Source organism: Haliotis rubra, unplaced genomic scaffold, assembly GCF_003918875.1.
Source record: "Haliotis rubra isolate DU_JTF1 unplaced genomic scaffold, ASM391887v1 Scf59, whole genome shotgun sequence".
Classification (NCBI taxonomy): Eukaryota; Metazoa; Mollusca; class Gastropoda; order Lepetellida; family Haliotidae; genus Haliotis; species Haliotis rubra.
This window is the reverse complement of record NW_025767290.1, coordinates 1,315,689-1,340,353: the sequence shown is the minus strand read 5'-3', so window position 1 is coordinate 1,340,353 and position 24,665 is coordinate 1,315,689. Positions and strand designations below refer to the sequence as shown.

Here is a 24,665-nt window from a genome sequence, read left to right as displayed (position 1 = left end):
CAAATGTTTTAAAATGATGTTCATTTTTTCCGTAAATAAATTTGTCAACATTGTACTTGTTTTTATGTTCCACAATGTATCTAAACTTCCTTCTGGCAAAACCTGTTTACGATGACGTCATAGTTTTGGCACACGAAAGGGGGCGGAGCAAGCATTATCCAGTAAGAATCAGTAGGGCGAAACCATGTAGTAACTAGCAGGTTACAACATGGGCAACATCAAAGAGACCGCCGCAAAGACATGGTACAATTACTTCATACAAATCATATTCCTGAAGCAAGACAGTCAACTAACATGGAAGTCCAGTTTCCAACCTGAAAAATCTAGGCTGGAATTTTCTCACTCTCCATGTGACCAGCCATGTACCTCTGTGATGATTTGCCATATCTAATTCACTTGAGCCTGTGAAACTTCATGGTTATAACACTGGCTAATTCATGTTCACTGTTCTAATTAGTTAGCATTATCAGTGTCTTGACAAGCAACAGATAGTAGGTGAAACGTTTTTGTTGAGGGTGATGTTACAGTTAGACGTGAGTAGTAAGCAGTATGGGAGCTTACGTTCGTTATGATTGCTATCGTTTGTATTAATGTGCCGCTTCAATCAATGTGTCACTAATATTCATGCAACTAGGATAGGAAATATCACTAGCAGCATAAGACTATTAACAAAAGATAGACGAAAATATATTGGAGAAGGTATGGACTATATGGCTATTGTTTCATTAACAAAGAAATATTTCCCCCCCCAAAAAACATGAGAAACAAAACTTGGCCTCAGATTTCATCCATGCCCAAAATATATTCACTTATCTAAACAAGCTACAGGTCCGAGAGAAAGAGTGTTGTCAAAAATCCAGTTGTGTTCGTCACTATTACTTTATATTAAAAAACTTATCTCCTGCATACGATGTAAGAAATGCTTATGCAAGAATTATATCAAATTACCAGGGCCTCCCCATCAGACTATTAAATGGTGGGTTGTCAATTTTGACAATTAGGATGACAATAGGTACATAGAAATTTAGTATTCTTGAAATGTCCACCTACCTGGTTTGACAAATTTTGCTGCCTTTGTGTTTCCATAGATGTCGAGGAACAACCAGAGCGTCCTGTTGGTCGGCAGTCGTGACAAGTAAACTCCCTTGTGCTCATTGTTAATGAAGACTTGTAGATGGCCCTCCGTTGTCACATAGAATGTCACACGCGTCCCCGATGCAGTCAGGTTCTCATTAACTGATCGGGCCCAGTAGCCTTCCTTCTTCAACAGATCGGGAAATGCAAATTTGGGGAGGTCAGCCTGGGTCAACTTGTTGGGGTCGTTTGTGGTGATTCCGATCCGAAGGGCACCACTCCATGCTGAAACACAGGCGAGTTCCACACACAGCTTGTGGCCCACCTGGATTGCCTGGTCACCAAACACTAGCCCATTACAAAAATGGACCTCCGATCTCGTCGCTTGCTTTCTGTCGTCGGACAGGACAATGGCTTTACCATGGACATGGTGAAATTTCATCTTGATCCGAGGAATTCCATATTGGATTTGATAAACCTCACTTTAGAGAACTACATCTGATAGTTACTTGTTCATAAAATCCACAGATATGTTTCTGAATAATTTTGCCATTTTTTGTCGACTTGCATGACATAGTTATTGATGACTACACAAGACAAGTCCTGATATCGGGGTTGTTTCTGGCAGCAGGAGACACAGATTTGTCTGTTGGTCTGTTGGGAGACACCAATGCCTCATGTCACAGTACCAGCTCCGGGTGCCTCTTGTCCAGCTCTGGAATCAGAAGAAAACACAGATTAAATACAAGTAACCAGTTGGTCAGTTGGGGGACACCAATGTCACATGTCACCATACCAGCCAGTGTGTGAAATAGCCGCTGGCCCGCTAGCTCATGGCTCGTAAAAATTTAAATTTCGGACTAGTGAATGATTTTGTGGGCTAGTAATATTCAGGCATAGCTTCCTGACTGGCTAGCAAAATTTGAAAACTATTTCGCACACTGTTACCAGCCCCCAGTGCCTCTTGTCCAGCTCTGGAACCAGAAGGACACACATATATTAATTATATATAAGCAAACAGGTAGTCTGTTGGATGACAGCGATGTCACATGTCACCGTACCACCAGCCCCCAGTGCCTCTTGTCCAGCTCTGGAACCAGAATGAGTCACAGATTACATACAAGCAAACAGTTAGTCTGTTGGGTGACACTGATGCCAAATCAATAGTGACAACCTGGCTTCATTATAGGTGTTGCCACCCTGGATGTTGTGGTAGGTAGTTATTGTCGTGCACATGATCAGTGGTTACCACTGATACTCCCACAGTACTAATTAGTGTCCGGTGCGGTCACCTGGGGAACATCCGGTAGGTGTGGGGGAGTTCGAGTGTCAGGTGTGGGCGGTGATGTGTAGTAAAGAGTGTTTCTGAAGTGCTATGTGGTGTGTTAGAGAGGTGGTGAATAGGCAGGTGGTGTGTTGGAGAGGTGGTGAATAGGCAGGTGGTGTGCTGGAAAGGTGGTGAATAGGCAGGTGGTGTGTTGGAGAGGTGGTGAATAGGCAGGTGGTGTGCTGGAGAGGTGGTGAATAGGCAGGTGGTGTGTTGGAGAGGTGGTGAATAGGCAGGTGGTGTGTTGGAGAGGTGGTGAATAGGCAGGTGGTGTGTTGGAGAGGTGGTGAATAGGCAGGTGGTGTGTTGGAGAGGTGGTGAATAGGCAGGTGGTGGGTGGTGAATAGGCAAGTGGTGTGTTGGAGAGGTGGTGAATAAGCAGGTGGTGGGTGGTGAATAGGCAGGTGGTGTGTTGGAGAGGTGGTGAATAGGCAAGTAGTGTGTTGGAGAGGTGGTGAATAGGCAGGTGGTGTGTTGGAGAGGTGGTGAATAGGCAGGTGGTGTGCTGGAGAGGTGGTGAATAGGCAGGTGGTGGGTGGTGAATAGGCAGGTGGTGTGTTGGAGAGGTGGTGAATAGGCAGGTGGTGTGTTGGAGAGGTGGTGAAAAGGCAGGTGGTGGGTGGTGAATAGGCAGGTGGTGTGTTGGAGAGGTGGTGAATAGGCAGGTGGTGTGTTGGAGAGGTGGTGAATAGGCAGGCGGTGTGCTGGAGAGGTGGTGAAAAGGCAGGTGGTGGGTGGTGAATAGGCAGGTGGTGTGTTGGAGAGGTGGTGAATAGGCAGGTGGTGTGTTGGAGAGGTGGTGAATAGGCAGGTGGTGTGCTGGAGAGGTGGTGAATAGGCAGGTGGTGTGCTGGAGAGGTGGTGAATAGGCAGGTGGTGTGCTGGAGAGGTGGTGAATAGGCAGGTGGTGTGCTGGAGAGGTGGTGAATAGGCAGGTGGTGGGTGGTGAATATGCAGGTGGTGGGTGGTGAATAGGCAGGTGGTGTGCTGGAGAGGGGGTGAATATGCAGGTGGTGGGTGGTGAATAGGCAGGTGGTGTGCTGGAGAGGGGGTGAATATGCAGGTGGTGGGTGGTGAATAGGCAGGTGGTGTGTTGGAGAGGTGGTGAATAGGCAGGTGGTGTGTTGGAGAGGTGGTGAATAGGCAGGAGGTGGATGGTGAATAGGCAGGTGGTGTGCTGAGAGGTGGTGCATAGGCAGGTGGTGCATGGTGAATAGGCAGGTGGTGTGTTGGAGAGGTGGTGAAAAGGCAGGTGGTGTGTTGGGGAGGTGGTGTGCTGGAGAGGTGGTGAATAGGCAGGTGGTGTGTTGGAGAGGTGGTGAATAGGCAGGTGAATAGGCAGGTGGTGGGTGGTCAATAGGCAGGTGGTGAATAGGCAGGTGGTGGGTGGTGAATAGGCAGGTGGTGGGTGGTGAATAGGCAGGTGGTGTGCCGGAGAGGTGGTGTGTAAAACAGGGTTTGTACAGATTATCCCAGAATTCGACTGTAGACCTGACTCTACCAAGTTTTCAGCACTACCCACACACCAGAAGAACCACAACAGCTTGGAGTTCCCAGCAATAAATACTAAGGTACGACAACAAAAACAAAGAGCTGTGCATTATCATGTCAAACATGTTTCTATAACCATGAATTATTTAATATATCCAATACAACATAAGGTTATTCCGCCCCTGCCAGTTCCTGGCCATCGCCATCAAGCAAATCACTATACCGCTATCTCCAGATCTCAGGTTATGTTTGCAGTAGTGATTGTGATAATGATTTAAAAAATCAATTAGCGAACATCCAGAATCCCCCGTCAATGTCAACACCACAATGACAGGTGCACATCAAGGTGTCCCAATTACAAGTAAGGCCATCGTACATTAATAATGAGATTTTCAACCCTGGCCAATTGTATTGATCATAATCAGTGGACACTGGTTTATTGGTCAGTTTGCCAGCATAGACCCCGTCACTATACAGTGTGCACATGGTTCTGTAAATCTTGATCTTTTCGTGTTCTGTATCTGGTAAAATTGTTCTACAGCTTAACATCGTCACTTGAAATATTATCGCTCAGGGACACAGACGTCCATAGTACCCCAGTTAGTATTAAGAAATTAACTTTCGTTATCGGGAAGAATATACCTTTTATGGTATCATTCACACTTTCTGTGAATGTGTAGAAAGTGTAGTTAGTATAAGAGATTTTTGTTTCGTTTTTCACCTCATAAAATGTTGGACATTATTATTTTGACATGTTGTTTAGTGGGGATAAGAACTGCCACATTCCCACATTGTAAAAAGATGTTTCAGCAAGTCCTTAGGAATTAAAGTAAGCTTACTGGACATACTAGAAGAATAACTTTTATCCATCTTTGAACTTGGTCAATATAAGTTCACTAATGTCAGATAATTAGCAGTTGTAAACTTGAATGTTTGACCATTCCTTTTCAATGAGATTGATGACAATATTTTCAGTTCTAAAAGACCATATTTATCTTGTGACTCATATTGTACACTAAACATGCTCACATGTTCAGTATTACTCATTATGTCTATGTAGCTTCCAAATTAATATTTGGTTTTGTACATGATAGTAAACACAGCTATGAAGTATTGGTGCTAAACAAATATTAGTTCCATACTTTTCTTCTTTGGGCACCATTACTGACTGACTGAGTTTGGTTTTACGCCGCTTTTAGCAATATTCCAGCAATATCACGGCGGGGGACACCAGAAATGGGCTTCACACATTGTACCCATGTGGGGATTTGAACCCAGGTCTTCGGCGTGACGAGCCAACGCTTTAACCACTAGGCTACCCCACCGCCCCTTGGGCACCATTAACTTTTATCAACCTTTTGTGTCTATTCAAAGTAAAGTTAAAAAAACAAGAAGACAAAGTCATCAATATCCCCCTCAATGGCAAAATACTCTTCATGATTATGTCTACGAGTTATGATTATGTCAAATATTTAGGTGTGTATATAGAAATATTTAGGTGTGTATATAGAAAAGTGGAAGGAGAGTATTGAAAGGTTTTTAAAGTTCTGCTCCAGAAAGCAGCACTATCACCAATTTCAGTCAAACTTGTTGCCATGGAAATGCCAAAAATATTTTATTCAGAATTCCAAAACTACCAAAAGGCACCAGTACACCACCAGACCAATCTATGTGCCAAGTTTGGTGAAGAAACATTGAACGGTTTTAGAGTTCTGCTCCGGAAAAGAGCACTACTACAATTTCAGGCTAAGTCAAACTTGTTGCCATGGAAACGCCAAAAATATTTTATTCAGAATTCCAAAACTACCAAAAGGCACCAGTCCACCACCAGATCTATCTATGTGCCAAGTTTGGTGAAGAAATATTGAAAGGTTTTAGAGTTCTGCTCCGGAAAAGAGCACTACCACCAATTTCAGTCTAAGTCGAACTTGTTGCCATGGAAACGCCAAAAATATTTTATTCAGAATTCCAAAACTACCAAAAGGCACCAGTACACCACCAGATCTATCCATCTACCAAGTTTGGTGAAGAAATATTGAACGGTTTCAGAGTTCTGCTCCGGAAAAGAGCACTACCACTAATTTCAGTCAAAGTCGAACTTGTTGCCATGGAAACGCCAAAAACATTTAATTCAGAATTCCAAAACTACCAAAAGGCACCAGTACACCACCAGATCCATGTATGTGCCAAGTTTGGTGAAGAAATATTGAACGGTTTTAGAGTTCTGCTCCGGAAAAGACAAATGCGTTTCGGGGGATAATATAATGTCTAGGGCTGTAACAATGCATCAAACTATCGATGGATTGCCATTGTTGAGTCTCCGATAGCAATTAATCGATTGAAGAAACGAAAAACTATTGATGCATCGATAGTATGTGTGATTATCGATAGTTTAGTAACTGACTTCCAATGATAAATGTGCAGCACAAAATACAGGAAGTACCAGATTCGTTCTTTTTTATTTAGAGTGCAGACTTGAAGCTTCACTGAGTTTATGTTTTACTGTTTACCTGATCTGGGTTTCAAGTTTCTTGTCAGCTATTTAATTGACAGAAACTACTTTAACTTGTTTTTATTTCATATAAACTATACGTTCATTTGGGAAATGACTTCAAATGAAACAATTCAAGGAGAAAAAAACTATTGCAATAGTGTTGCAATAGTTGGTCGCAATAGTTGTTTCCCCCTCAATAGTCACCCCTAATAATGTTCCCAACTCAAAAGTTCAAACACATGCATATGTGGATGATAATCTAATCATTGTTTTTTTGTGTTGTAAACATTCTACACGATCTGGTTGTGTATTCAGGTGAAGAAATTTGTTACCACTCCAAAAGCAACCTGCAAAACAAATCAATACACTAGATCTGCCGTACCTGTAACGACCTTTTACCTGTGAAGTGTACATAAATAAACCACCAGTATAGAGCTATAGACTTAAAGAACTGTACTATGTCTATTGACGGGACACTCTTTGATATTATTTCTGTTAAAGAAATTCAAGATCCATGTTAGACTGACTCAGGTCAAGACACAATCACAAAAGAAATAATACTGAATGTTTCTTTTCAACAAGTTGAAACAAGTTCTGTTGTAAGGCAACACAAGTAAAAATACTCTTCAGGCTCAGTGACTTATTGTGTGTTATCATACTAAAACATTGTAGGTCATTATCAGAAGTAATGCTTTAGGGTTCATTAAATGTCCAGCTAGATCAACCAATCAAGGATGGAAATAACTTTAAAATTGCTAGTGTACTCCGGTACAGTGGCACATGTAAAAGCACTTGCCCTGATAATTTTTCCACTATACCGGCCGTTTTCTTGTTGATTTTTTAAATAAACAACATAATTAACATTGGAATATTAACTGGACACCGGTACAGTGTGATATACAAATTTGCTTGCCCGACAGAAAAAAACACTGGACTAGGGCGGCGGGCAATGGGTTATTTCCACCCCTGCCAATCACAGCAATAATGACCTGTCTGGTGATTCTCCAGTACAGATGAGGAACAAAATTAGAATCAGATGATTACACATAATTATCAGAAACATAATCCCAAAGTGTATTATATGCATTTACTTATAATAACATCATTACTCATGGGAGAAAAACGTCCACCATCAATGACAGCACACATACAGTAGTTTAAGAAATTTCTTACATACTGATCTGAAATCTTTTTTGTTAAATTCCAAATTTAATGTAATTTCAGTTGGTAAGAAATATTAGAAAACTACAATTTAGCATTGACAAACTTGACAGTTCAGCACCTGACTTGCTAGTCTGTCTCACAGTCCCTGAACCGCATTATGTCCCCTTTTCTATTTCTGCAGTACTTAACCCCTAAATGAATAATTCTAGATTTCTTCAGGATTAATCTCTCATCTCACGGAGGTTCCTTTTGAATTTATAAGGGAGTATTTGTTCTAATCAAAATTGGGGCGGTGGCGTAGCCTAATGGTTAAAGCGTTGGCTCGTCACGCCGAAGACCCGGGTTCAAATCCCCACATGGGTACAATGTGTGAAGCCCATTTCTGGTGTCCCCCGCCGTGATGTTGCTGGAATATTGCTAAAAGCGGCGTAAAAGTTTAAAACCAAACTCAGTCAGTCAGTCTAATCAAAAATGTAATTTTTTGAGTAAAATTGATATTTTATACTTATCCTGACTCATGCTCTTTTGCTTGCTTGTCCCCTTCCTCTTGCGAACATAGTGGAACACTTGTATCTCCTTAATTGAAGCTCCCTTCAATGTAAAATCACTAATTGGTACTCACCCACGAGTTACCTCCCCTGCCGTAAGCGCGGGAACAGGTGTCGCCACCCTCTGGCCTCATGCTTCACTCTCTCCTGATTTTGCGAGCCCAACACTTGAATTTACAGGGAAATCCAAAGTGTTATGTGGGAGGATGGAGGGTTATTTCATGAGTCAGGATAAGTATAAAATATCAATTTTACTCAAAAAATTACATATTTTTCCTTATCCTGACTCATGCTCTTTTGCTTGTAGAATCCACCGGAGAGGTGGTGGGTAAACAGAATACTTTGGATTATAATTAGTGATTTAAGTAAGTGATATTGTAATAACCCCTGCGGGAACTTCATAAGGCATTGAGACTTAGGATATTTCCTTATAATAAGCCATAGATATATACACTATAAGTGGGGTATTACCTTACTAATATACTGATATATCAATATATATATAAACTGCTACTCTAAACGTAGCTGTACACTGAATATAACTCAGTATGAGCTTAAGGTTGAATAACCTAAGCTAAATATGTACATAGCCCTAGAACTCCATGGAGTTATAAGCTAATAAATATATGTATCATATATATAATAATCTCGTGGGGGTGAATATTAACGCCTACGAGGGACTGTCAATTGCTGAGCGAGGACCAAAGGACCGAAATGATGAATGCCAGAGACGTCCTCGGTGGTGATATCTCTGAGATAGTGATTAGCAAACACCATGTTAGATTTCCAAAAGCATCCTTCCATAATTGTATTCAATGAACAGTTACCGTGAAGGGCGAGGGTGGATGCCAATGCCCTGATTTCATGGGGATTTGATGCTGTTGGAGGGTCCAGTCCTGCTGCCTTATAGGCCAGAAAATGACAGTTCTTATCCATATAGATATGGTGGTACGAGAGACTTCTGTCTGATTTGTAGGCTTATAACGGATGAACAATCTTCTGAGCGATCTTCGCTTTGTTTTGGAAATCCACGCAATAGATTATGAGAGCTCTCGACTGGGCATAGAGATAAGTCCAATGTATCTTGAGATCCCAGAATTGAGGATAGCGCAGGGATGTGAAATAACCTGTCTGGTTGACCTGGTAGTTGATTTTTGGCGATGAAATCCCATCTTAATCCCAGGTGCTTCGTCTTTGATTGTCATCAAACTGTATCCTCTCATAATCTAGAGCATGAATTTCAGATATTCTGGCTGCCGTGGCTAGCGATAACAGGAAAACTGTTTTCTGTGAGAGAAATTCAAAAGTTGTCGATTCCAATGGTTCATAATCCTCACTTGTGAGGTGTCAGAAAACTACATTCAGATCCCAAGCTGGGCGTGAACTTCCGCTTTTGGTCCTCCAATCGAAAGCACGAGTGTAAGGCCAGTAACTCTGGTGTTCTTGTTAATTTAACACCCGCTCTCATAGAAATCACAGAACTAAGCCGCAAGATATGTTGACAATGTCGAGCCTTTTAAATGTTTGTTTTGCCGTAGTAACACAAATAGTCTGCCACTTGAGGATGCGTAGCATCTCTCGCTGTAAAACCCTTTGTTTGCTGCATAATTTTCAAACTTTGCCACTTGTCATCGCAAGCCACGCTGAGTATCGTGAAGGCAAGCGTGACCGCTTTTACGCCTGGTAGAATATCCTCTCTTGTTTAAACACATTTTAATACAGTCCATACGCGAAGTTTGAATACTTCTGGGTTTCTGTGCATCTGTTTGGTGTGAGGATGTATTAACAGGTTTGGCGCTTGGGTAGTTCTAGTGCCGGTTGACCGATATCTTGTATTAGGGCGGAAACCACGCTCTGGCCGGCCAATAGGGCGCACCAAAGTGAGTTGTAGGCTCTATGCGCTTGGTTGATTTTCTGTAATACTAGAGGTATTATTGCTGGGGCGAAACGCTGCACGCATTTCGAGGCCTTCCCATGATATGCTTAGAGCGCCCGCTGCCCATGCTTGTGGGTCTGGCACTGGTGACACGAATGTCGGTAGTTGATTGTTGAACCTTGTGGCTTAATAGATCTACTAGCGGGCCCCATTTGCTTGATTATCTGTGCAAATATTTCTGTATTGAGCATCCATTCTGTCGGGCGACGGTAGATGTGGCCGAGAGTGCGCCTGCTAGTATATTCCTGGCTCCGGGAATGTGGCATGCTTTGACATGTAGATTTAGATCTTGGATTAATTCAACAGTTGAAAGGTTAAATTCAAAAGGTTCGGCCGATCTCGCTGAGCCTTGTCTGTTCACATAAAACGCCACTGTCGAAGTTGTCGGTATGTATCATCAGGTGCGCATTCTGTAGAATGTTGCTCCAATGTCTTATGGCGCTGATTACAGCTTTCATCTCTAATGCGCTTATGTGGAGTTTGCTTTCTAGCTGAGTCCATAACCCTGATGTCGTCCGTTGGTGAGATGAGCTCCCAACCTTGGAGCGACGCTGCCTACATATAGATGGGTTTTGAATTCCTGCTCTGCTAAACAAATCCCTTCGCAGACATTCGATTTCTTTGTCCACCATAATAGATGAGGTCTGAGATGTTTCGTAGACTGAATGGTTGTAGGTCGCCGAGATGTGTGTTGACGAAGACCTGTAATGGACGAACTGTAATCTGCCTATGACTGTCAAGTCTTGGGCTGATGTTAGAAGACCTAGTAAGCTCTGCCATTGTCGGCGGTAGCGTGAAAGTAGAGCTGGTGGAATGATCTGTTGGATCTTGAGCCAACGGTCTTCTGGTACGACTATACGGGTTGAGATTGGTGATAAATCGGATGCCTAGGAATTGCAGATCTTGGCGATGGTACTAGGTCCGACTTGTGTAAGTTTACTAACCATCCCAGCTGTGTTAGTAGCTTTATGATGTAGTTTAACTGTAGTTTGAGATGCTGTGGATCTTGATCTACTTGTATCCCGTCCGTCGAGGAAGAACGCACTCGCGAGCCCTTTGACGATGTAGATAGGTAACAATCGGTTTCGCTATTCTCGTGAATAACCATGGGGCTGAAGCTATTCAATGGGGAGTACTTTCCACTGGTAATGTAACCCGCCTAGCGTAAACCCGAAGGTATTTCCTGGATTCGGGATGTATCGGGATGCAGATAAGCATCTTGTAGATCTATACTGCCCATGTAGTCCATGGGGCTTAATCATCTGCCGAAGGCGTAGATGTATCATAGTGAACCTGGGTGGTCTGCTTAAGTAAGTCTTGTTGAAGAAGCTCATGTTGTAAATGAGTCTGTATTTCTCCTTGGAGTTCTTCTTGGGTACTAGGAAAACTGGGGAGTAGAAACCTGGTTCGATGTTTCCTTGCTCTATTACTTCTATGGCCTGCTTGGTTAGGAGTAATGTAACCGCCTCTTTAACTTTAGTAGTTGTTGTGCCTGTACCTCTAACTTGTGAGGGTTGACTGTTAGTGGAGGCTTGGCCTGTAGTGGGATACGAAACCGCGCTGAAGAATGTTGGAGACATAGGTGTCTTGAAGTATTCCCCAGTTTTCCCAGTGTAGTTGAAGACGCCCACCCACTTGTGACGGTTGTACTGGAACGGCTGGGGTGGAAGACTCCAGTCGTTCCGAACCTGTCTTTCAGCGCTTATAGTTGCGGGAACCTCTGGGTGTCCTGCCTCTTCCTGACCCTCCTCTATAGTTGCCATATGGGCTTAATTTTAAAAGAATCTCTTCCCCTGAACTGGCAATCTTCCTGTCTCTAGCTCTTTGTAGGCCCGTGAATTTAGATCTCCCTGAGTATCTTTGTGAAGTCTGTCGAATGACACTGGCTAGCGGTCCATCGATTTAATCATCAGGACTTCTCTAGAATCCTTGGTGACTTCTTTGGAGACTCTGTCTATTCCTCCGCACAAATATGGATGGGGAAGACCACGGGCTGTATATAGTGGAGCTGTAAAGTTCTCACCCCAGTTGCAGGAAGCTAGGAGGCCTTGACGACGAGCTAAGGTCAGTGCTGCTGAGACAGACGCCAGATGATCTGTTAAAAACTGCTGGTCCTTCTTTGCATCAGTAGGGCCGAGTAAATCATTCTGTCATCTTCAGAGGTCGGTTCAAATCTGGAGATAAGTGTCTCATTTATTGTTCTAGATCTATTTAGACCAAAGAACATACTTCGCCTCGGCCATGGTTTCTATCTGAACCAATTTCCGATCATCAATCTTGTAGTACTTGTTCTTGGCATCGGAGATCAGCTTATAGTTCTCATCGATGTCTTGCTTTGAAGAAGGGGTCCATATTATGCGGGAGAACTTCTTGGCTGAAATTTGGCAGATGTGGCGCCTGAACCTTTGTGGCTTTGTTAAATGCTGTATCTAGGTTCTGAGGTACCGCCGCAATCGGGTCGATTGGGGGTAGTGTAATAGCATCTGCGCCATCTTCTTTCATCAGATAAGTCTGCTCTTTATTGCCACTTTGAAGGTGATGAGAGATCTAGATTATTGACCATCCAATATCTTATCTCTGCATCTGAGAAAATAATTCCTCCATCATCTTCCATTCCATCATCATAGATAAGAGGTTGTTGCTCTTCTGATGTAGGGCTGTGTGGCTCTATCTCTATATCGCTTGGACGCTTGTGGAGATCTAGTTGTAGGCTTATGTGCAGACCTGTGAGGTGATCGACGTGGTGATCGGCGCAGGCGATCGCCTTGGTGATCTATATCGATAGGTTGACCTTCTTGGCACCTATGAGGGGACTGATGGTAGCTTCGCAAGCTCTTGTGTAGTCCCTTGATGATCTTTTAGATGAAGACGATCTGGGTTCAGGTGTCCTTCGCGAACGCCGCCTGGCTTCGCTTATGTCCGGTCCTGGGGAACAATGATATGACCTTCGCCAAGGCTTGCATGCGTGTGGTCTGATGATCAGATTCCGTGATCTGAGTATGACGCCGAAGAAGGTGATGATTTTTCCGCTTCGCCAAGGCCTTCGCCGAAGGCTGTACATCTGGGTCCTTTGTCGAGGTGGTCTGTGACTTCCTTCGCCAAGGCTGCATTGTCGGGCTGCTACGCTGACAGATGGTGCCTCTGGGGTGCTGTTCCACGCTTGGAGCCTTCTCGCCGGCTCGACCCTGGGATGGCTGCTTCTCCAGTCTATAGTGGCCTTCCATCATAATCATGATCTGTTTCATAAGATCGCTTGGGATGATCTGCGACGTAGTAGATGGTGCCCTCTCTGCTGTGCTAGCGGTGGGGCCCTCAGCGATCTCGCCTGACATCAGTGTAGAGGCATCAGGCTGCATGGTGATCTCTGCTGACGCCACTGTCGCTGTCACTGGTCGCTTCTTGTGGCGTATGTCGGTATGATGATAGGCTGGTCATCGTGAGAGGCCCAATTCTGCTGCTGGAACGATCTCGCTGAGAAAGTTCTCGATGACTTCGTAGATTTCCTTTGGAGGATGACGCTGCCCTGGGGGTAAGTCTGCGCTTGAGAAGACGCTGAGGCCCTCTTGGACTTTGTCTCGCGATGACTGGATGTCTGGAGAGGCCGGTCGCTTCTTAGAGGTGACAGACTGCATCCCACGCCCTCTTCCGATGGGGGGTCTCAAGCAGAACACCAGACGGAGGGGATCGCCGACAGCAGTTGACTGGATGGGCAATCCGGACGTGACGCCATGTCTACACCTAGTTTGCGGACTCCATCTGCAACACGCCTCAAGACGAAAAGATGGTATTTATCAAAGGCAGAATTGGTTAAATTTATGCAGTAACTGCAACGTGAATCAAACGCACAAGGCGTAGTACAACTAGGGCATACCACATGCGGATCCGCAGCGGAAAACGTAATCTACAAATAGTACAGTTTTTCATCAATGTAAAACTAGCTGAACAATCACTTAACTCAATGGAATAAACAGTAGAAATAACGATTAATTATCAATGCAAATAACTGAAGGATACTAGCTATACCTTTATAGTAAACTATAATAGGTAACTAACTAAGAAAAACCAAAGGATATAGTGTGTAAGGAGACACAGGCGCTCTCACATCCTGCTCACTGGGCGAAGAAGGAGAGAGTGAAGCATGAGGCCAGAGGGTGGCGACACCTGTTCCCGCGCTTACGGCAGGGGAGGTAACTCGTGGGTGAGTACCAATTAGTGATTTTACATTGAAGGGAGCTTCAATTAAGGAGATACAAGTGTTCCACTATGTTCGCAAGAGGAAGGGGACAAGCAAGCAAAAGAGCATGAGTCAGGATAAGGAAAAATTTATGCATATTCAGAGACTAAGTGTTAGTCTACTGAATTCCATCCATATCATCTCTGTTCAGCATGTGTTCATATTTCAAACGACACACACTGTTACTCTTACAACACAAATATTGATTTCATCTGAAATGGTGATATGGAGTTCCATCTGCTCCCCTATCACTGATGACAATGATGGTCATTAGGCATACAGCCAGAACTGCAATTAGTTTGATCAGCAGCACAAACGCATTGACTACCAAACCACATCTGCCCATCATTACTCACAGGCTACGTCTTCGCTGCCACAAAATTTCGGTGTCAGTTTTAATGACCTGCCTAACTACATCCACATCAGAAGGGTCGGCAAGCTTGCACATGCAGGGCTACAGATAACACTTGGGGGTGCGAGTGTACTTACACATCATATTGCAAGTGGAGATGTACTGAGAATTTTGAAGGAGTACTGACATGTTTTTGTGTGAGCGAGTTTTGATGTGGTTTGTCTGGACGTTTCATCGATCACTATTTCCAACCATGTATTTGTATTTGAAGACGCGTGAGAAATAACTGAGCGACCGTGTGATGCGCGAAATGTCAGGTCCAACTGGATATAAATAGGAACAGTGTAGTTTTTAGCCAATCGAAAAATAGTGACGCATATTGTTGCATGGCAACGCAAGTGATTCCTACTGTCGGGGTTTCCTCATGTGTCAAATCGTGTTTCGCAAAAGAAACTTGACAAGTATTTATCCGAAATACATTTCCATTTGCACACTACGCACGGAAATTAAATGTTAGACGTACAAAGGTATAAATGTGCATACATGATACGCTTGAAATCTTATATTATGTCGTTATTAATTGATTTTGAGGCGTACATTATGCCTGTACACCCCTTATCTGTAGCCCTGACATGTACAATACTATCAATATCATAATTGGGCGGTGGGGTAGCCTAGTGGTTAAAGCGTTGGCTCGTCATGCAGAAGACCCGGGTTCGAATCCCCACATGGGTACATTGTGTGAAGACCATTTATGGTGTTCCCCGCCGGGATGTTGCTGGAATATTGCTAAAAGCGGCGTAAAACCAAACTCAGTTAGTCAGTCAATATCATTAACAACAAAGTTCTGTTTTATTCTGTAATAAAACTACAAGAAAGGGCTAGACACTGGAGATATTGTAAAAAGTATTGCTGCTACATGTTATTTGTTAGAGTATCATTTCGTTGGGGTTACCTTTTCACGAAATGTTTGCTTCTTGTTTAACACCATGATGACTCCAGCTCGTGAGAGTAGTAGACAGCAACCCATTCTTGTCGTCAGACTGACTGACTGACTGAGTTTGGTTTTACGCCGCTTTTAGCAATATTCCAGCAACATCATGGCGGGGGACACCAGAAATGGGCTTCACACATTGTGCCCATGTGGGGATTCGAACCCGGGTCTTCGGCGTGGCGAGCCAACGCTTTAACCATTAGGATACCCCACCGCCCGCTTGTCGTCAGAAGTGACTATAGGGATTTGATGGTCAGACTCGCTGACACATGTCATCGTGATCCCAATTGCGTAGATCGATGCTCATGCTGTTGGTCACTGGATTGTCTGGTCCAGACTCAATTATTTACCAACCGCTGCCATATATGTGGAATATTGCTCAGTTAGGCAGTAAACAACAAAACAACCAACCAAAATGGGGGTCACTGGTTTCTGAAAGCTTCTTTTTAATTGTCTTGTGTTGACTTATTAGTCTTTCTTTGGTTGCTATGGCCATTTTAATGTGACCGGTATTTGGATGGCCTAAGATCTTTGTTTACCAGTAGCGTGAATTGAGATTTTATTTTAATGAGATTGTAAAACAGAGATATGGCAGTTATATTACATGTCTAGAGTCACATAAGTTGGTACTACCTGTACACTATGCTGTGTTAAAACCGTGAGGGTCCAGGTTAGAACTGTTCTTCAGTAACCCGTGCTTGTCGTAAGAGGTGACTATCGGGATTGGGTGGTCAGACTCTGCTGATCTGGTTCACACGTGTCATTGTATCCCAATTGTGTAGACCGATGTTTATGGGTCACTGGATTGTCTGGTCCGGACTCGATTATTTATAGACCGCCATCATAGAGCTGGAATATTGCTGAGTGGGTCATTAAACAACAAACAATTGAGACTAGTCTGTAAAGAAGTGAGTCCAGACGAGACAGTCACGTGATATTGTGGGCAATGATTGTCACAACTGGCAGTTGGGTAACTGAAGGTGTAACGACATAGTGAGGTCGCAATGCAATACATATCCCAATACTATACTTATAGGTCATATTTTCTTCCTTTTTTGAAGATCCAGTGTAACAGGCCAAACTTTCCCCCTGGCTTAACCTTCCCCGAAGAAACTTTTGCCTAGAACAAACTTTCCCTGGGGAAACTTTGGTCTAGGCCAAATTCCCCCCCCCCCGGGCTTAATCTTCCCCACCCTTTAACCAACTTTTAAGGCTAAGTCTTTCCCACCCTTGTTCTTACATCAACAGGGTGAGATTCTGGCCGAGCTAGGCTATTTCTTCCCCAACCTTGTTTTCATCTTTATGTTCATCTTAAAAAAAAGTCAGAAACGAAAACAAGACATAGCTATTCACATGAGTACACTGATAAGATAATCATGTTGATGTCAAGTTCCATTAACAATTACAGGTCATCTTCGTCTTCATATATAACATGTACATGGTACAAGAAGTGGCCTAGATAGACCAGAATCTCCCCCTTTTTCATAGAAAACTGAACAAAATATCCTAGCTTAAACAGGAGGAAAACTTAGCCCAGCCCAAACTTTCCTTGGGTTAAAAAATATCCTAGGACAAAACTTCTCCGTGAAATTTTGGCCTAGGCCTGATTCTCCCCGGGAAAAGTTTAGACCGGGGAAGAAAAGGCTTGCTACACTGGGTTACAATTGGTCTGCATCAAACCCATTGTTGTAAGAGGCGACTAACGGGATCGGGTGACACCCCAACTGCGTAGATCGATGCTCATGATGTTGACCACAGGATTGTCTGGCCCACTTGATTATTTACAGATCAAGTCAGGTAGATGGAACACTGCTGAGTGTGTTATTAAACAACAAACAACAACCATTTGTTGTTTTTACTCCAAATTTCAGACAGCAAACATTGGATATTGTTGGGAAAAAACATAACTTTGGTGACACTGTGCAGATTCTGATATTTATAGGTAACCAGGAAATACGGGAGAATCTGCATTAACCGGTTCTTGAACAGTTTCTGTTATCATGCACACATTTTTACATCAAAACATTTTGTAACATAGAGAATCGTATGTGCTGCGGTACAAGAGCTGTGAATCAATGTGTTGCGAACATGGGAGTCAGAATATCAAAAATCACTAAGGACATGTCTATTGAAAAAATGCTAGCTTGTCCTTGGGCGAGGAAACAGTCAATAGTTATCCACGGTTCCCGGTAACTGTCAGGTCAACTTAACATCGACTCACTATTTACATTGGGTAATGACATCTTTCTTTCGGTAGTCAATCTATATTTCCTCCCTTGGGTGTGTCTACTGGGTATATATAAACCGATGAGTGGCATTTTTTCTTGAAATAATTCTTTTATAATGCTGTTTCAGGGAACTGCTGATCAAAGGTGTCCATTTGCTACCAAAGTGTGTCCTTGGTATATAAATTCACAACTGCAATGTGTGGTTATGATACATAAAACTGCATTTTTCAGCAATATTCACTGTAGTTGAAAGACAGCTGTGAATTTGCAAAGTACATATTCATACGTCTGATAGACACATGACACATTTATAGACATAAGAATGAGAATATTTATAACGCGCCTTTTCCAGGCTAGATATCCCGCTAACAGCACACAATCTGATCATTATTACCCCAGATAACCCAAGCTGTCTGTTAGACGCTCAAAGGTTAATAGTCTCACGGCGTATTTCACCAGGTACCCATTTTCTGCTGGGTGAACAGGGGCAATTCTGAACAAATTCGCTTGCCTAAGGTGAGACTACATGTATCACAAGTGCTTCATTGTGGGGCAGGACTGAAGTCCTAGAAACTCTCAAGAGTCAAGCTGTCACATACGGTCACCCATCTAAGGACTCTCTGTGCCCAATGTTGCTTAACTTCAACTGATTTGTAACCTCAGCTCTATGCACTGGACCACACACCTCCATAGACATAGACTAATGCTAATTCTCTGAAAATATAGAATTCTGATAGAAACTAGCAGATATATTTGAACTGAAAAGATGGCAATTTCAGATCCTTTGGAAAGTCCAGGCCTGCAGAAGGCCCTTTGGAGGCTAAGTCCGAAACGTTTCCATGGAACAGAGAAAAATACAAAATGACAAAAATCTGTAAACAGCATAAGGCACCACCTTAGATATATCTACGTTTTTTTGAGTTATGCTCCAGAAACAAAATGATTACGGACGGATGGACGAGGCGTCCACTATATCCCCCCGCATTACATGCCAGGGGGATAAAAATGGTCCATGTATTTTATTTTATCCACAAGTAACACAAAATGTATCGGGCAATGGATTATTTTGCCTATTTTACACAATTACATGTAAGCTACTTACCAGCGGCTGTTATACTACAAAATATTTCAGTTTGTCTCGACAGTCTGACAAAATACTAGTGTACAGAGAGAGAATAAATCCTGTTATCTTCCTAGACCAGACACCTCTTCTCGAAGCATAGTCTGAGTGTCTGACACATGTTCCTTGATCCAGATAAGTCTCCAGCTAGGTAAGTACTTAACTGGTAGTTGTCAGATTTGGCAAAAACCAAACATACCTTTTTAAACCATTAAGTACTTAACTGTTCACAGTACTGTTATAATATCTGTCATCTCAAGACCTTGTTTGTGCCGAACTTCCCTAAAAGGATGGAGAGTTCGAGTTCATCATCAGCCAATGAATATGAAGAAAAAATCCATCGCCTGTATTCCCATTACAATGTAGACAATGCTTGATAAAGTAAACAGAAGTTCAATGTCTTGAAGAAAGTTTTAGAAAATAAATAAAGTCCCATAACGATAAAACATGAAAGCATTTTACAATACTGTTTGACCATGTATGGATGAAAACTAGCGATATACAAGTTTATCCAATACACGTCAAACAGTATTGTAAAATGGATAAACTTGTATATCGCTAGTTTTCATCCATGCATCATCTACTTAGAGTACATCTGTATTGTATTTTGTATTGCCAACTGAATCATACAATATTGATGAACCAATAATTGCTATTTAGCCCTTGATGCCAAACACTCTCAAACAGTGCCTTGATTGACGTGGGCCGTTATAGCACAAAGATATTCGCCTGTTGAGACAGCCTCACGGCACTATTCTTGCAGCAAGTATCACGTGATTATGACTTGTGTTGGTCCAACCGATAATTGTCTCCGTTCCAGAATACAGGTGACAAGTTATAGGCAGATGAAACTGTCCAGACATGTGCTCAATCGCAACCATTATCAGTATTGATGTTTCGTTAAGACTCCACTGGCGTACAATCGCCTGGGTTTCATAAAGCAAAATCTTGAAATTTTTACACAATATTTTTACAAAATGCTTGCAATTATCAGGGCTCCAGATAATCTTTAAACATCAGGAGTACGTACTCCTTATTTTTTCAATACAGGAGTACTGGAAAAACGTAAGAGTACATTTGGAGTACTGAATGGAATATAATGGAGTCCCAGTAATCGTGTGTTTCGTTTCATATTTACGCCACAACATTGCTACTCTTGTGTAAACAGGTCAATAAACATTAAAACAATACTTTTTCAGATAAATACGTCTGCAAATGATTCTAAGACCATACACCATTGCTGTGGTGCGTATCTGCTACGTTTTCTAAAATATTTCCTACCGTATCGTGCATAATTTTTATTCGTACATACGCCGATACAGCCCTTATCTGGAGCCCTGAATTATGTTATTAATGCCTCATCATGGATGCAAAATTTCACAGATAATGAACATCATGACAGTCTAATGTCATTATGGAAATGACACATATTGCATGAAGGGTAAGGTGATGTGAGGTGAAATTGGGTTTAACGTCGTACTTGAAAATATTTCGCTCATATGACGACGTGCATGCGTGTGTATGTGCGGCTGCTTGTACTAGCCCAGACTGAAGCTGGTTTTATAGTGCTAGTCCACTGAGATACCATGCCGCAGTGAAGCATGAATACCCCACTCAGACACATTATACTGACTCCGAGCCAACCAGTCCTTGTTGTACCCATTAATGCCGAGCGCCAGACAGGGAAAAAAAAGTACCATATTTAAACGTATCTTGGTATGACGCAGTCGGGGATCGAACCCGTGACCTTCCGCTGTATGAAGGTAAGACTATGATTAGAAAATGTAGAAAAGTTATGAGACACAAACTGAAACACCATGTCAAGGGTGTGGTCATAAATACAATGGTAATGTGGTAATGTAATGGTAATGTGGTAATACAATGGTAATACAATGGTAATGTGAACTTAGTCTCGCTGTATCTGACAACACAAATTAAAGCAGGGCTGTGATAATATCAAAACTGATGACAAAAACCCTTTACAACTTGCATTGAGGTGTGATAATCATGACAGTGGGTGATAATCATGAGGGGTGATAATTATACAAATTGCACCAAAGTGTGACAGTTTACACGTACTGCATTAAATGCAGTCCAATGCTCATGTTATTTAGACCAACATCTACCTGGAAATGTCAACATTATTGATTGTCACCTCCAGAGGAGAAGTCTGCTGGTGCAAGGTGTTCATGTACGTATTTATTGATTGGGGAGGATTTTCAAGTAGGTGTAGTAGATGTCTGTATACTGTACAGGTAGTACCAACTTATGTGACTCTAGACATGTGATATAACGGTTATGTCTACTGGTGCAAGGTGTTCATGTACATATTTATTGGTTGGGGAGGATTCTCAAGTATAGGAGGTAGTTGTGTGTATAGTGTACACAGTACAGGTAGTACCAACTTATGTGACCCTAGACATGTGATATAACTGTTATGTCTACAGTCTGTTTGGCTCAAAAGCGGACCGATGAATTGCAATCTAACTCAAAAACTAATAAACATAACATACTCAATGACACGCTGATCATAATCAAAACATCATACCCACTCTGTGAGGTTTTTGCAGAATTTTTGACCTAAAAATAATAATGTTGTTTAACAAACTATCATTAAAATATTGACACAGTTCACTGTTTGTTACGAGGGAGGAGTGCAGAGAAAGGGACAGCCAGGTGTTCGAGAAGCACGTTCACAGACAAAGTTATTTATTCATTAACCTGTGCTGTGCCGTCTCCATCCGTTCTCGAACACCTGGCTGTCCCTTTCTCTGCACTCCCACTGGTGCAAGGTGTTCATGTACATATTTATTGGTTGGGGAGGATTCTCAAGTATAAGAGGTAGATGTGTGTATAGTGTACACAGTACAGGTAGTACCAACTTATGTGACTCTAGACCATTAAAAAGAAGCTTTCAGAAACCAGCAACCACCATTTTGGTTAGTTGTTTTGTTGTTTACTGCCTAACTCAGCGATATTCCACATATATGGCAGCAGTCTGTAAATAATCAAGTCTGGCTAGACAATCCAGTGATCAACAGCATGAACATTGACCTGTGCAATTGGGATACGATGACATGTGTCAACCAAGTCAGCGAGCCTGATCCCTTTTGTCACCTTTTACAAGAAACATAGGTTGCTGAAGACCAATTCTAACCCGCATCTTCACGGTCCGCAACTTCAATTTAAGGCTACACTTTGAAACATATACATGACATAGTGAGAAAGTTTCTTTTCTGTTGCTTTATTGATTTCTAGTGGAAAAATCCTGTCAAAAACAGTGAGTGAGTGAGTGAGTTTAGTTTTATGCCGCGCTCAGCAATATTCCAGCTATATGGCGGCGGTCTGTAAATAATCGAGTCTGGACCAGACAATCCAGTGATCAACAGCATGAGCATCGATCTGCGCAATTGGGAACCGATGACATGTGTCAACCAAGTCAGCGAGCCTGACCACCCGATCCCGTTAGTCGTCTCTTACGATGAGCATGGGTTACTGATGATCAATTCTAACCCGGACCTTCACGGGTATGAAAAGCTAAAAGTATGTGTTAAAAAGCTGGTTACATATATGAATGTCAGCATTTCTGAGGTAATTTGAGGAACAGTAGATGAAAATTGATTGTAAGGTTCACAAATTTGTAACTGCCATTCACAGTAATTCTGTCCCTATGTGATAATTATATATACAGCCCAGAGTCTAGTGAGGTAACAGCTGACTAGGGGTATACACTTTAATTCATTGTAGCTTTGTTTCATTGAAGTGGATACAATGTGTGCTGATTATGAATTTGCTCAAAAAGGTTATACTGAAACTAAAATATGTGCTGGTCAGTTTGTTTAAAGTGTTCTATTAAATTTGGTTGAGTGTCAACATTGTTATATATTTTATATGAACTTAAATTATATGATTTATCAATCATTCTCCTGAAAAAATTACATTGTTGATAACTGACAATTATGTTCCACATAGTATAAAATATCATACACCAGAATTATGAGAGAGACTCAGAGAGAGAGAGAGAGTGAGAGAGAGAATGGTACTACCTTCTACAAGGGGCACTGACCCATGTCTTCACCTGGTGTAACAGGCCAAACCTTCCCCGGGAAAACTTTAGCCTAGGCCAAACTCTTTCAATACCCTTCTATAAGGTGAGATTAAAAAGAAAAGCCAGCATTAAAGCAAAGATATTATATCATTACTATTGTTTTATATTATCATTTACTTATTTTATATTTCAATAATTTACTTATCCCCACTTACTCAAAATTGGCTTATGTCAAAATCATTACTATATTTGAAACTTTAATTAAATACCCAGTTTTCACTTGGATGTCCATATCAAATCAAAATTTTATTCCCTCACTCATGGCTTTAAATATGGCATCCATGTCGGTGACATCAACTTAACAGTTGGAAGCAGACGTAAACCTCAACACAACAACAACCCAACTTGCCTAGGCCAAACTTTCCCAGGGGTAAGAATATCCAAGGACAAAACCTCCCCGGGGAAAGTTTGGCCTAGGCCAGATTCTCCCTGGGGAAAGTTTAGACCGGGGAAGAAATGGCCTGTTACACCGGAAGTCTAACACTGCCACCTTGGTTTTCAATACCTGCTGTGAGAAGATTCGCAGGTGGACGCAACTGTAAAATATTTGTAAAGATCTTGGACATAAACTTTTAGACAATGTTTAAGCATGTACACGTTTACCAAAGTACAGATGTTTATTAATTTCTCAAACCTAGACAAGTGCACCAAAAGAAGTGAGGATGCCCATCAGATGCCATTTTTTAAACATGTACGTGATGACTACAAATCTGATTTTGATAAAGATTCCCAAGCATTTTTGGATTTCTGATTAACTGACAACAAATTGAATGATTGCTCATTCTTGTCTAACTAAATTGTTTTCAAAGAACCATGGACATCAAATAAAATGTCGCTACATATTCTATCCCGATTGACCAATGAGACTTTACACCAATGTGAAAAACCGGAAACAAAGCTGTGTGACTAGCTAGTTGAGAAACTATCACAAGTTATAATATAATGAAACACTATATACATTTTACAATATTACATTGCAAAAAGATACTTGACATGGAACATGTTTCTTTGTCAGCTGCAGATAGTTGGGACATTGTCCATTTATGTGGATTTTGGCTGATGCATTTATTGAATAAAATCATCACCTGATTTAGTTTCGATATTTGCATTTTGTTTTCATTCATTTCTTGTAGAATTCAACAAAATCATTCCACTTCATTATTATTGCCCTCAAGTTCTTCGATTTGAGACAGACAACATGCACTTAGTTTTTATAGGCACGAATGTGTAAATATGATTCACTTACTCAATTTATAAAATATCTAGATAAACAGTCATTTTACAAATTCAGAAAAAAAACCCCAGATTGACTAAAATTTTTAATGAAGTTCCAAAGTGCATAAAAACATAATAACAAAAGGAATATTTTAGGATTTTAAGAAAAAATATGAAGATGTACACTGAGTTCCCTTTAAAATATTTGGACCTGTAATCAAAATAAAACAGATGGGCAAATTTTGCAGTCAGTTTGTTAAGTTACAGAAATATCAAGAAGTCACAAAGATTACTACATTTCCTCGATACAGCTGTATTTCATCTTGGTTGATCAATGTGAGGGTATGCCCTCATATTATCAACCACGCTTACAGGTGACA

The 24,665-nt window shown here is 41.8% G+C and overlaps 1 protein-coding gene across 1 annotated transcript in view; it reads right to left on the bottom strand.

The window, feature by feature from the left end:
• The window catches only part of LOC124254993, a 73,513-nt gene that overhangs the window by 47,329 nt on the left and 1,519 nt on the right, over positions 1-24,665 (bottom strand). Inside the window, exon 2 of the mRNA XM_046688835.1 lies at positions 1,051-1,789. Within this exon, the coding sequence (XP_046544791.1) occupies positions 1,051-1,516 (466 nt within the window). The 5' untranslated portion in view covers positions 1,517-1,789. The remainder of the gene's footprint in view (positions 1-1,050; positions 1,790-24,665) is intronic.